Below are 12,954 nucleotides of genomic sequence, written 5' to 3' on the forward strand. Positions count from 1 at the left end.
ATACATCATATTCAATATGTAGCATGAGCTGTAAAAAAATAGCCCTTCCTTAATGGCTCATTAAAGCTGTAGATTCAAGGCATTTAACAGGAATATTTACTTAAAATGTATTAAAACCTCACCAGCTTTATCCTAATATTTCAAGAGCTATCATGATATTATATCTATTACACAGATAAATTTAAAATCACACAAAAATTAGGTAAATCCTGACCATATTGAAAACTATCCATCCATCCATCCATTTTCCAACCCGCTGAATCCGAACACAGGATCACGGGGGTCTGCTGGAGCCAATCCCAGCCAACACAGGGCACAAGGCTGGAACCAATCCCGGGCAGGGTGCCAACCCACCGCAGGACACACACAAACACACCCACCAAGCATACACTAGGGCCAATTTAGAATCGTCAATGCACCTAACCAGCATGTCTTTGGACTGTGGGAGGAAACCCACGCAGACACGGGGAGAACATGCAAACTCCACGCAGGGAGGACCCGGGAAGCGAACCCGGGTCTCCTAACTGCGAGGCAGCAGCGCTACCCACTGCACCACCGTGCCACCCTATTGAAAACTAACTTACTGTATTTTCTGCAAAAGCAGAAGCAGGATGGACAACCTCATTCATGTCTGTTACACCAAGCAGATGTTATTAACACGTTGAAATAACGAGGATTCACATGAGGTGTGCTTAGTAAAAAACTACCAAGGGGAAGTCTGACGCCATCTACAACATGATGCTGAAACAGTATCTTTTATTCAATGTCATCCACCCATTTATTTATTTTCTCACCTGGCGGCAATGGGATCAAGGTGGGAACAAAATCTGGATATGGTGACATTCCATTACAACATTAGATAAATAAAAGCATTGCATGTGTTCTTTGTTTAACACACATTTTTAAAATTATTAAATTAAAATAAAAACATATTTTAGATTTTTTTTTACTCTTGATATTTTTACAGTTTATATTCTTGAATATGTCTGTATTTTTGATTATAAATTTATTTATTAATCTGTTGCTTTTATTCAAACTCAATAATAAGTTAAAATGGTGCAGTTGTTTCTATATTTCCACAGTTGAAGAAATGCCCAACTCTACAACTGAATCGAGGTCAAACAAACAGTTGAGGTGGGGTTGAAACAAAATTGTGGGCATTTAAATAATGAATAATAACTAGTTGCATTTACTGTATATTGAACTTTTCTAACCTACTCAAAGCACTTCACATAGACAGTGGAAACAACCTTCCGTCACTACCAGTGTCTGGCGTACATCCACCTGTGCACTCACCACACATTAGCTGTTAGATGATGAAGGGGTGAGAGAGACAGTAGGCCAGAAAGGCAAAGGGGATGATAAGGAGGGCAAGGCTGTGGTGAGCAATTTTATCCAGGACATTAGCTACTCCTTTCAAAGAATGTCCAAGAATCTTTTATGATTACTGAAAATCAGGAGAAAATAATGGGAATATACTGGGAGGATATAGCGAGCAACAAAAAGATTTGTGAAGATTTGAACAGAAGAATAACAGTTGTTGACACAATTAAACAAAGGAAATTGCAGTTGTTTAGGTAGATATGCAAAATGGAAGACAACAGGTTGTTAAAGACAGGGTTTAAGGGATGAGAAAAACAGGAAGACAGAGAAGAAGATGGCTGTTGGCCTTGACAGTCCAAAGGACTGTGAGATGCAAAACGAGAGAGCGGGGCTAGGGTTAGTTTTGTGTCTCATCTGAATGGCACCACCAAATTTTACAACATAGTGTTTTTGTCACTGTACTAGGGCATTGGGATCCACACATACCACAAGGTAACCAACTCCTGTTGGCCCCACCACCATCAACCCAAGCTTTTCCTAGATGGTTTCCCTTCCAAGTACTGGCTGGGCCCAAACATGCATAGCTTCAGGAGGATTAGCTGTTCTAAAGTGCAGATGCGATGGCAGAAATTCAACACTGCCTACAAAATACTTATTAACTTCGCATTTCCACTGCATTTAAAAAAATGGCATAGTGCTGTTGCCTGACATCTCCAGCAAACTAGCACTAACAATGAGATTGTACTATTGATCCAATACTACTGACAGACCATTGCTCAGTTTCTTGCTTTGTCTGGTTGTTAGCTGTCCTGTCACATATTTATTTACATTACTTGGAAAAAGTCTTAGGCCAGCAAATTTGTTTTTAAAACAAATTTTCAGAGGAGCAATTATTTATTTGTTGGTAGAAACACTATGTAACATTAGACTAAAGTAGCATAAAAGTAGTGATACAATATAAAAGTTAGCAGAATGTCTTGTATTTTTAAAAACAGCTCAGTTATTTTGTGTGGCCTCCCTTATTTGGTATAGTGTCACATAACCTTTTCAAGTACCAGTCCTGTGGTAAACTCTTCCAAGCATCTTGCAGCAATTGCTGTAGCTCATCTTTTGACTCTTGCTGCTTTCTTTTCCCCCTGTTCAAGTTATCCCACACAGCTTTAGTTATGGTTAGGTTAAGTTTGAGGCTCTGAGGTAGAGAGTCCAAAACTGCTAGTGTTCAGTCTGCAGAGCTCTTCTCTAAGTAAACCATAATTGTCCTTGCATTGTGTTTCAGGTTGATATTGAACTGGTTATGAAGTTTTTGCCAATAGCTAATTTTCCTGAAGTTATATTGTGATGAATTAAAATCTGTTTAATATTTCTCTGCAGTCTTTTTTCCATTGATTTTGACCAGACCTGTTACATCATTTTCTGAAATACACTGTGACAGAGCTACTACCATGTTTCACTGAAGGCTGCAGACAGACATCAATATATAGGGTTCTGCATGAAAAAGTAGTAATATGCAAATTGTCCAATAGCACCAGGTAGAAAAATTCCCTAGAGACGCTTCTTAGTGCACTGTGGAGGAATAAGTCGGTGGTCAAATGTGTTCCAAGAGATCGCTTCCTGGAAGGGGATGGAAGAGAGTTTTTACAATGGAATCCAGTTTTGCCACCATTCTCTTTTCCACAATAGCTTTCAGTGTGTCCAGTGTTTGTCTCCTGATGAAGCAGGCTTTCTCAATAAGTTTGTTAAAGTATTTGGTATCTTTTGAGCTCAATTTGCTTCCCCAGGAGACCACAGCGTAGAGCAGCACACTTGCTACTATGGACTGATAGAAGATTTCCAGTAGCTTGCTTTACATATCAAAAGACCCGAGTCTCCTTAGCAAATACAGTCAGCTCTGGCCCTTCTTATACAGCACCACTGTGTTAACTATTCCAGTTAGTTGTTATTGTGAACTCCCAGGTACTTTTAGCTTTGCACCATTTCTACATTCTCCTCCTGAATGGTGACTGTTCTCACAGGCTCCTTGGCACTCCAGAATTCCACTACAAACACTTTTGTTTTAGTGAGGTTGCACTGCAGGTGGTTAACTTGTCTTCGATATTAATGCAGCCTATGATGGAGGAGTGATCTGACAGTTTGTTTTCTGTAGATGGCAAATGCTGGTATTGTACTGGAAGTTCATTGTGTAGAGGGTAAACAGGAAGGAAGACAGGACAGTTCCTTCAGCTGCTCCAAAGTTCCACACCACCTTTTTGATACACAGTCCTTGAACCTCACATATTGCTGTCTATTGGTCAGGTTGTCCATGATCCAGTACATTTTGGGGGGCATCAAGGTGCATAGAATTGAGTTTTTCCCCATTTGATGAGACAGAATGGTGTTAAAGGCATTGAAAAAATCAAAGAATGTTATCTTGACTGTTATCCAAGTGGGAGTAGGCTCAATGGAGCATGTGGGTCAGAGCATTTTCCACAAATATCTGTGTCTGATATGCAGACTGCAAATAATCAAGATGTTATGAAACCAAGGGTTGAAGCTGTTTCATGATCAGCCACTCAAAGGTCTTCATGATGCATAAAGAGCAACTGGTTTGAAACCTTGGGAACCTTGGTGTGACCTTTCTTTGGCACTGGGGCCACATAGGATGTTTTCCACAGCTGGGGAACCTTCTACAAATTCAGGGAGAGTGAGAACATGTGCAGAAGGAGCCCATAAAGCTGAATGGAGCATGTTTTCAGCACCCTGGTACTGATTCCATCTGGCCCTGCAGCCTTTTTCGTGTAGAGTTTCCCTAGCTGTCTCTGCACTTGATCAACAGAGACATTCAATCCAGGTTGTGGAAGGGGACTGGAAACCACAGGTGTGATGTCACTGTAGTGGAAGGTTAGAGATGGCAGTTGGGATTTCTGAACTTTCTAAGCTTGCACACTTAGGGACGCAGTGTTGGGAAAAGGCTCTGTTTTTGTTCCCTTTCCTTTCTCTGCATGTTTTACAGTCTGCTTGTAGTGCATGAGCGTCCTCATCCTGTTTTCTGCTATAACTTATGCTAAAGTTTGTCTCTGTAGTAAGCTTTCCCCTCATGGAGATGCTTCCTCAGTTCTGACTGCACCTGCTCGATTTCCCCCTTATCTCCAGACTTGAAGGCACTCTACTTCTTATTCAAAAGGGCTTTCAGGTCCTGTGTAATCAATGGCTTGCTGTTACGAAAACAGTGTACTGTGTTTGTGGGAACTGTATTGTCAACACAAAACGTGATATTGCCTGTCATACAGTAGCTGGGTCCCTCAATGTCCTCAGCATGTGACTCACAAAGCATATCCCAGTCAATGTTCTCAAAAGCATCAATGTTCTCAGAGCCTCCTTAGCCTCATTTGTCCATTTCTGCACAGTCTTGGTGGGGTAATTGACAGCTGCTGGATAATCGGTTTATAAGTTATTAACACTTTATCATCATTTTCCTGTGAATTCACCTATTTCTGTAGAATTTGATCACTTAAATGCATCAAAATTATCATGAGTAGACAATGGAACAAAAAGAATTATGAAAGGTCTGAGATCAGTATCTTCAAAACTGGTTTGTTTTATTGTATTGCAGTGTAGCATGCAGTTGTGTGTGTTACATGAAAATAATGTGGTCTTTTTTTAAGATGTTCATCTTTATGGTTTTCATTCTTCTTTTTTTCTGGTGTTCTGGTTATTTAAGTTGTTTACTAATAATCAGTCCAGTGGCCCTGACATTGAAATAGCAGCAGCCTTTTAGCATTCAGAATCATTTGCCTCAGTGGCTACTCTGCTTGTTAATTGTCCTTATTAGAAAATTAAGGGAGCACATTCCACAGAAAAAATGACTTAATAGGGAAATTACAAAAACAAGTCAACAACTTAGACTTATGGAAAATACCAATATTTCTAAATTCCATATTAATCTAAATCTCACACAACTGCGCTTTTCTAAATTCATATTAAGTTAATTAACCAATGAGATCAATTACAGGTTAAAATGACTTACTGATTTTGAGACTAGTTGGAACAATAATATGCAGCCAGAGTGGGCTTCCAGAACTAGGACTGGAAACCACTAGCATTGGCAATGAGTCTTGTTGTTTACTAAAACTTAAACAATTAATGACTGATCCATCTTTATCTTCACTCCATGGTGTGATCATTCCAAATGTAGGCACTCTTTCTTTTCCAATGAAACATGCAAGCACTTATTTCACAGCAATCTCTCAGTCTTATGGTCTGTAAAATATTCCTGCACTGCTCTCATAATTGAATACTTTGAGTTACTTTTACTCGTTCAAACCTATGGAGGAGGGGCCTAAGTCTCCCGCAGTCCTCCACAACAGGAATAAACAGGTTAAGTGTTTTATTTACTGGTCATCTTCCCAACTGACACACTGATTAATTGTACACAAAATGTATTGTCCAGTGGGCAGAATGAAGCAGGTGCAGGCCCTGAGCATAAAGCTGAATCAAGCTCCTCTTTAGTTGCAGTCTCTGCTGTGTACCATCATTAACACTAATAATAATAAAAAGAAGAAATTTAATTTATATAGTGGAGTCATTCCCATGCTCAAAGCACTTCACAGATACTCAAAAAGACCCAACAGAGATATCATGGATAAGGTAAAATAAACAATACTGCACATAAGTTAGTATCAAAGCGTTAAACACAAAATGTTAAAAATACTTACAAAACACAAAACAGAAAAATTCTGGACCAACACAAGAAACAAAACAGAATAAAATGCCAGGTAGCTGGCACTCTAGCAAAGGATGGATCTACAAAAGAGCAGGAAGACTGATCTACCACCTTCAAATAAGCCAAGACAATCATCGAGGAAAAGCAATACAGAAAGTAATAGCATCAGCACCCACGTTACAACAGAAACGTCACAAATCACCTGCTAACAAGTTTGGAGCATATGACCATCTTCAGGCTGATGACAGGCCCCCATTGCCTGAACTACCATTTGTACACCAAGTTTTGGATTGGTCAGTCAAACCAGTACTCGTACTCGAAAGCCAACCTAACAACAGTACATCTGCAGAAACATTATCCATTTTACAATGTCTTGAAGGACCAGATCTGTTCGGAGAAGACACGAGTGACACGAATGCTATATGGCAGCCTGGAGGCCCTGCAGCACATGGCAGCATTTGTCAGAGATAGCACTGTGTCTGGTGGACTCGGGAGTGGGGGCTTCAGAGGCTTAAGCCCCTGATCTTTAATACAACTATATCAATGAACTAAGGGGAACCATCAACCCCCCTGATCTCCAAATTAGGGATGACACCACAAAGGAGACCCCACCTAAGAATGTCAACACTGCAAGAGGAACACACCCGACTTTTTCTCAACATCATATACTGTAAATGTCAGAGAATAGGAAAATCGTCTGTATACGAATTGCAACTTGCTGGATGCTCGACTAAGAAATTATGCAAAATTTAAAACATTTATTAAGGAGGAACAAAACAACAACAAGGGGTCTAAGACCCCAATACCATCAAATCCAAGAAATGCCAATGGGCTTATCCATTTGAGTGAATGACAGAAAGATTATAAATACATTCTTCCGAGGTGGGTAATGATAAGATTATTATAGAAATACTTAGTATTATTTTAGATAAATATAATGGTAGATTTTTTTCATTTCCCTTTTTTATTCAGTTATTGTATATTAAACCCTTAAAATACCCAACCATCCATTTACTGAACCCCTTAATGAAATTTTATGCCAAACATACTCCTTTTTTGTATGAGCTGTAAATGGGTATTGTTTTGAATATTGCTTTGTTTATTTTATTTAGCTTAAACTACAGTGATCACTAAAATTTGTATTTCAGTAGACGCTAAATTTGTACAGTATTTGCAAAACTTAAACAAAAAATTTTTTAGAATAAAGCCACAGTCTGTGTTTGTGTATAATAATAATAATAAGAAGAAGATGATGATGAAGAAGAGATGGTATTTATGTATGCTCCTGAAATTAAAAGAAAAATCATTTAAGAAAATGTAAAAAGAATGTTATATAGTACTATTTACACATTATATTCCAGTAGTATTACTTCTGACCCTCCACCCAACCCCCCGTGCTATTTTGCTGTATTGCACATGTACTTTCCATATGAAGTTTTTAAATGTTTCTATTGTTCTTGAAAGCGTTTAATTTTCCTGTGCTTCTCAAACCGGGGTGAGCCTCGGCACGAAGCCCTCATGCAACGGCAGTGGTCTCCGGCCCACGTGATCCGGTAAATGAATGAGCATACAGATGATTGGTAGTTGATAGATGGTCCCTTACTTTTTTTTCTTCCACGACGCTTTTGGCAGACGCTCCCTTTCTGCTTCTCCCGGTTGGTGCCGGGAAAGTGGAGGATCGGGGGAGGAGTCGCTGCAGTAACAACATCTCCGTTAGAGAGCTTGAAAGGAAGCCGTTACAGTCCATCAGCTGAGCCGCTACACCTTAAAGGGAACAGAATAAAATAAATAAATAAATAAAGCAGGCGCTTTCATCTCCGTGCAGAAAAGAAAGATGTTGTTGAGCTTCACACAGAGAGGTACCCCCATTTGTTAGCGCCCTGCCAAGTAGCGCCTAAAGCTGAGGGGCGAAGGCGATGCAGCAGCCTTGCGATCTTACCGAAAAGACGGGCAGAGGGCGGCTTTCGGCAAGCAACTGGCGCTGCAGCTCGGAGTGCGGATCTCAGCTGGAGATGGAACGAGCAGCCGAAGAAGTGTAGTGACCAAGAAAGTGCAAAGTGCCTCTGGATCGGGGACCTCGTGTGCAGCTGCGCACCTCCCGCCAAGAGCATAATTGGCTCACCGGGTATTATTAACGAGGGACTTAATTGGTGGTGGGTGGGGGGGTACAGGAGCTTTCGATCAGAAAACTCAACTAAAGGAAGAGAGGAAGGAGCCGATTGTCAAACTGCCAGGCCTCGACAAGTGGGACCTCTGCTCAATGCAGGGGCATCGGACCGGACTGGACGCCACTGAAGCGCTCGTCCGTTGGCGGATTGAGAGCTGCGGGTAAGCGCGTGCCGGCGCTGACACATTCTTTCACCCTTGTCCCATATGGCAAAGATGATGATGTGCTTGGAGTGCATGTCTGACGCCTCGGTCATTCCAATCAATATCTACCCTTATGGTTGGAGTATTTAGCTTCACTCCCAAGGATTACCCGAAAGGGCACTTAAAACGACTAACTATGAGTGGACAGTTACATTGATTCTGAGGTGACGCTGTGCAAAGTGCGGCTGTCGCGATTCCTTGTAGACTAACCACAAATGCAGCCATGTATAGCGCCTTTATTTAACAGATTGCACATAGTGTTTTGCACATTTGCGATACAGGGTTAAAGTGATGAACCGTTCTGCAACACTATCCTCTAAAACTACATAAGTTAGTGTGTATGCCTATATACTAACGTGTTTGTCATTGGCAACTGAACTTTTGAGCACGATGTCTTCCCTGAAAAAATGTTTTTTTTCTTTTCTTACCTCTTCCTTAATGTGGAGATAAGATTGTAGTACACTATTGGCGAGTGAGCTGATATGTGCCAAACACATCTGTCTGCACTTATCTGTTAAATACTGTGCATATATTTTAATGTCTCAAATCCCAATATTCTGATTGGCTGTTGTGGGATCCTTTTTTTCCAGAAAATGTTGGCATTTTATGCCACTAATTAATTATTATCGATTGTCTGCTTTTTCCTGTCCGTTTTGCCATTTGCAACAAGTACATTCTAAGTTACACTTTTTTTCATAGATCCACTGTTTTCTTTAATTATTTTACTAACTTTTTTCTTTTGTGGCCATAGGGTGGTAAAGAGCAGTAAACTCTTTTCCTCAAGGCAGCCCCAATATACATTGTTACTCAGATTACATACTTCAAGTTTTTGGCCTAATAGTGAAATAAGGTGCCTTGGCATTGCAACATTTTGTGCATTTTTGATTAATTTCAATTCATGGTCTTGTTTCTCATTTGCCTTACAAAAATATTAATTCATTTTTTTTTTGTTGTTCTTTCAGCAATTACGGTGTATCACCTGAGGGGAGGCCTTGCATTGTTAACCTTTTCTTGCTACTATGAGGATTTAATCAATCTGGATACAAAGTCTGTATAAAACAGGATTTATAATATACAAACCCATTGACCAACAATGACTACTCCAGCTCTGCTGCCCTTGTCCGGGCGGAGGATACCTACCCTAAACCCTGGCAGTTCTCCATTCCCTCATCACCGAGCAACATTGCGCCTCTCTGAGAAGTTCATATTACTCCTCATCCTCAGTGCCTTCATCACTCTGTGCTTTGGAGCCTTCTTTTTTCTCCCCGATTCCTCCAAGCATAAGCGCTTTGACTTGGGTCTTGAAGATGTGCTCATTCCCCACATAGACTCCAACAAGGAAGGCAAGCATCTGGGTGGTCACATCATTCATGGCCAAGGAGGTCATGATGAGCACCGACACAGGTACTTAAGTGTTTTTCTTTATTATGCTTGGGACTGTTAAGTATCTAAATCTAGCTGAGTTCATCTTGGGTTGGTAGCAATCTGGATGCTCTGAGTTGTACGATTATGAGCCACTAGAGGGACTAAGCTTGAAGAACAGTATAGAATGGGAGAAGACATTTCTTTTATTATATTAAGCCTTTCAGCTGTCTGTTCCAGTCATTGGAATTGCAGCCGAGTCACTGAGTATTAGTTATGGCTTTATGTAGGTTTAACAGCTAATTTTCTTTTAGTCACGAGTAGCAGGATGAACTTGGAAATGCATTGAAATGATAATAGGAGCCATACAATGGCTGGGAGCATCATAGATTAAAAATTCATAAAGTATCTCAAGGCAAGTTGTGTAGGCAAAAGCAAAACATTGCTTCAAATCAGAGCCAGAGAACAAGTTACCATTCTTCAGTCAAATCCGTAGTTTATATAGCACCTTACATAATAATAAGCAGCACTGAAAGGAACAAAGCAGCATAAGGTGCTTAGTTAGCCCCAGAATATTTAAATATAGTAAATATCTGCATGATGAATATTAAAAGAGGAAGTGGGAATTAATGTATGTGCTGCTTGACAGAAAACATGTTTTCTGATTTGTCATCCATTTGGAGCCTTGAAAATAATTAAGCTTATGAATTTTTCATAGAAAATACATACTTCAATTTTCATTACTGTTTATCCATTTCAAAAGCCTGCAGAGTTAGAGAATGTCTGGAATTTCAAGAGCATGCTTTTTTTTTTTAATAAATATTAACAAAAACAGATTTGAAAATGCACTTTAATAGGGTTAAATGCACGTAATTGGGTTAAGTAAGTGAAGTCTTAATTTACTGTCCGTTATTAGTTGCCATGAGTAGTAATTTTTCTGTGGCATGTGATTAGTGTAACAAACAATTGTGTGTCATATACGGTCCTACTGTAAACTGTTTAAGATTTTGTACCACAGATCACACAAAGATATATTAGATTTAGTGGAGCTTTTGTCTACAAATATGTCACACTGTTTTAAGTTAATCAGTAACAATAGTGTAATACCAACAGACACACAAACAGAAAAATGTGTATATAGCATGTAACATATATATTTGGTAGTATTTGTTTATAGTAAGCATACAGTATATACAGTTAGGTCCATAAATATTTGGACAGAGACAACTTTTTTCTAATTTTGGTTCTGTACATTACCACAATGAATTTTAAATGAAACAACTCAGATGCAGTTGAAGTGCAGACTTTCAGCTTTAATTCAGTGGGGTGAACAAAACGATTGCATAAAAATGTGAGGCAACTAAAGCATTTTTTGAACACAATCCCTTCATTTCAGGGGCTCAAAAGTAATTGGACAATTTACTCCAAGGCTATTTCATGGACAGGTGTGGGCAAGTCCATCGTTATGTCATTATCAATTAAGCAGATAAAAGGCCTGGAGTTGATTTGAGGTGTAGTGCTTGCATGTGAAAGATTTTGCTGTGAACAGACAACATGCGGTCAAAGGAGCTCTCCATGCAGGTGAAAGAAGCCATCCTTAAGCTGCGAAAACAGAAAAAACCCTTCTGAAAAATTGCTACAATATTACGAGTGGCAAAATCTACAGTTTGGTACATCCTGAGAAAGAAAGCAAGCACTGGTGAACTCAGCAACGCAAAAAGACCTGGGGCCTCATGTATAAACGGTGTGTACGCAGAGAAATGTTGCGTACAAACGTTTCCACGCTCAAATTGCGATGTATAAAGCCTAAACTTGGCGTAAAGCTACGCACATTTCCACGGTACCTCATACCCAGGCGTATGCAATTTCTCCGCTCGGTTTTGCAGACTGGTGGCACCCAGCGTCAAAGCAGTGCTACTGTTCCTATGTGGTTACCCTTTCTTTCTTAGACCCACATTCCTAAAGCGGCTTTATAAATACACTGAAATTAACTGCATATTGTTTATTAGTGTAATGCATCTGATTGTAATTAACCTGTAGCAATATAATGGTCCAGGGAATAGCCATAGTATTCCAAATATCATAACTGCTTTAGCGTTGTTATGCCCTCTGCATCTTCTTTTTCTTTCAGCTGCTCCCGTTAAGGGTTGCCACAGCGGATCATCTTTTTCCATATTACTCTCACTGCACCACTCGGAGTATTCATATCACTGTATCTGAGTGGGGAATCACAGCAGCAGCTGATCGGAAAGAGAATTATTGGTATACAGTTTCAAGCACACACTACCTCAGCCATGGCAAAATGCATCAAAGCCTTTCCTGTACGGACCTCGCGTTTCAGAAACAGTTTCATCCCAAGAACTATAAACGCACTCAATCAGTCCATCAAGTGCTCCTTGTAGAACTGTTTGTACTTATAAGTACAATTACCCCACTGTAAACTTGCACTACAGTTATAATATTGCACAACGTACGCCACTTTATAAAGCGCGTATGATGACGATATAATTTTTAAGATGAAATGCAGCAAAATATGTTGCTTATAGTATAAAGATAAAACTTTAACTTCATTTACATAATCTATATTGTTAATAATTAAACATGTGAGGACACGGTGCCGCAGCGCTAGCTAGTTCAGGGATTTGTTCCTGCATTGTGTTGTATTCTTGCTGGTGCTGACATGACACTGGAAGGATAGACGGATATATTAATTAAACTTGTACTACAAAGATATTTCAATGTTCCTTAAAAGTTTTGAAGAATCGGTGTTCTAAGCTTACAGATGGCTTCACGTCTATATAGCTGATTGTGTGGCGATTGGGTATTTGGAAAAAGAAAAGTAAGGACAGGAATTGGAGGATAGTACGTTTGAAAGAGACAATACTTCTGTAATAAATTATTTCATCGAAGGTCGCACATGGCGCAGCAAGCCTCTTGCGTGAGATATGAACAATCACTGCGCCACCGTGTTCCCATGTTTAATAACATGCTTTCATTCCTATCATCATGAAAATGATATTACATATACATCTCAGTATTTTAATTATTCAGAGAGCTGTAATATCACGAATGTAATGGATTCTGTGTCCTGTTGAAGAAAGAGAAAGAACGGAAGCACATAGTGATTCATACACACAGAGCACATAGACGATCAAACACAGAACAAAGCATTTAACGTGCTACTTGAGAAACTAGTAAAA

At 39.6% G+C, this 12,954-nt stretch overlaps 1 protein-coding gene across 1 annotated transcript in view; it reads left to right on the forward strand.

Annotated features, from left to right (window-relative positions):
• Window positions 1–7,720: 7,720 nt before the first annotated feature.
• Window positions 7,721–12,954, forward strand: part of man1a2 (mannosidase, alpha, class 1A, member 2) — a 527,240-nt gene continuing 522,006 nt past the window's right edge. Inside the window, exons 1-2 of the mRNA XM_028800742.2 lie at window positions 7,721–8,350; window positions 9,355–9,796. Of these exons, the coding sequence (XP_028656575.1) occupies window positions 9,486–9,796 (311 nt within the window). The 5' untranslated portion in view covers window positions 7,721–8,350; window positions 9,355–9,485. The remainder of the gene's footprint in view (window positions 8,351–9,354; window positions 9,797–12,954) is intronic.

The sequence above is a fragment of the Erpetoichthys calabaricus genome, chromosome 4, assembly GCF_900747795.2.
Source record: "Erpetoichthys calabaricus chromosome 4, fErpCal1.3, whole genome shotgun sequence".
In the NCBI taxonomy this organism is placed as follows: Eukaryota; Metazoa; Chordata; class Cladistia; order Polypteriformes; family Polypteridae; genus Erpetoichthys; species Erpetoichthys calabaricus.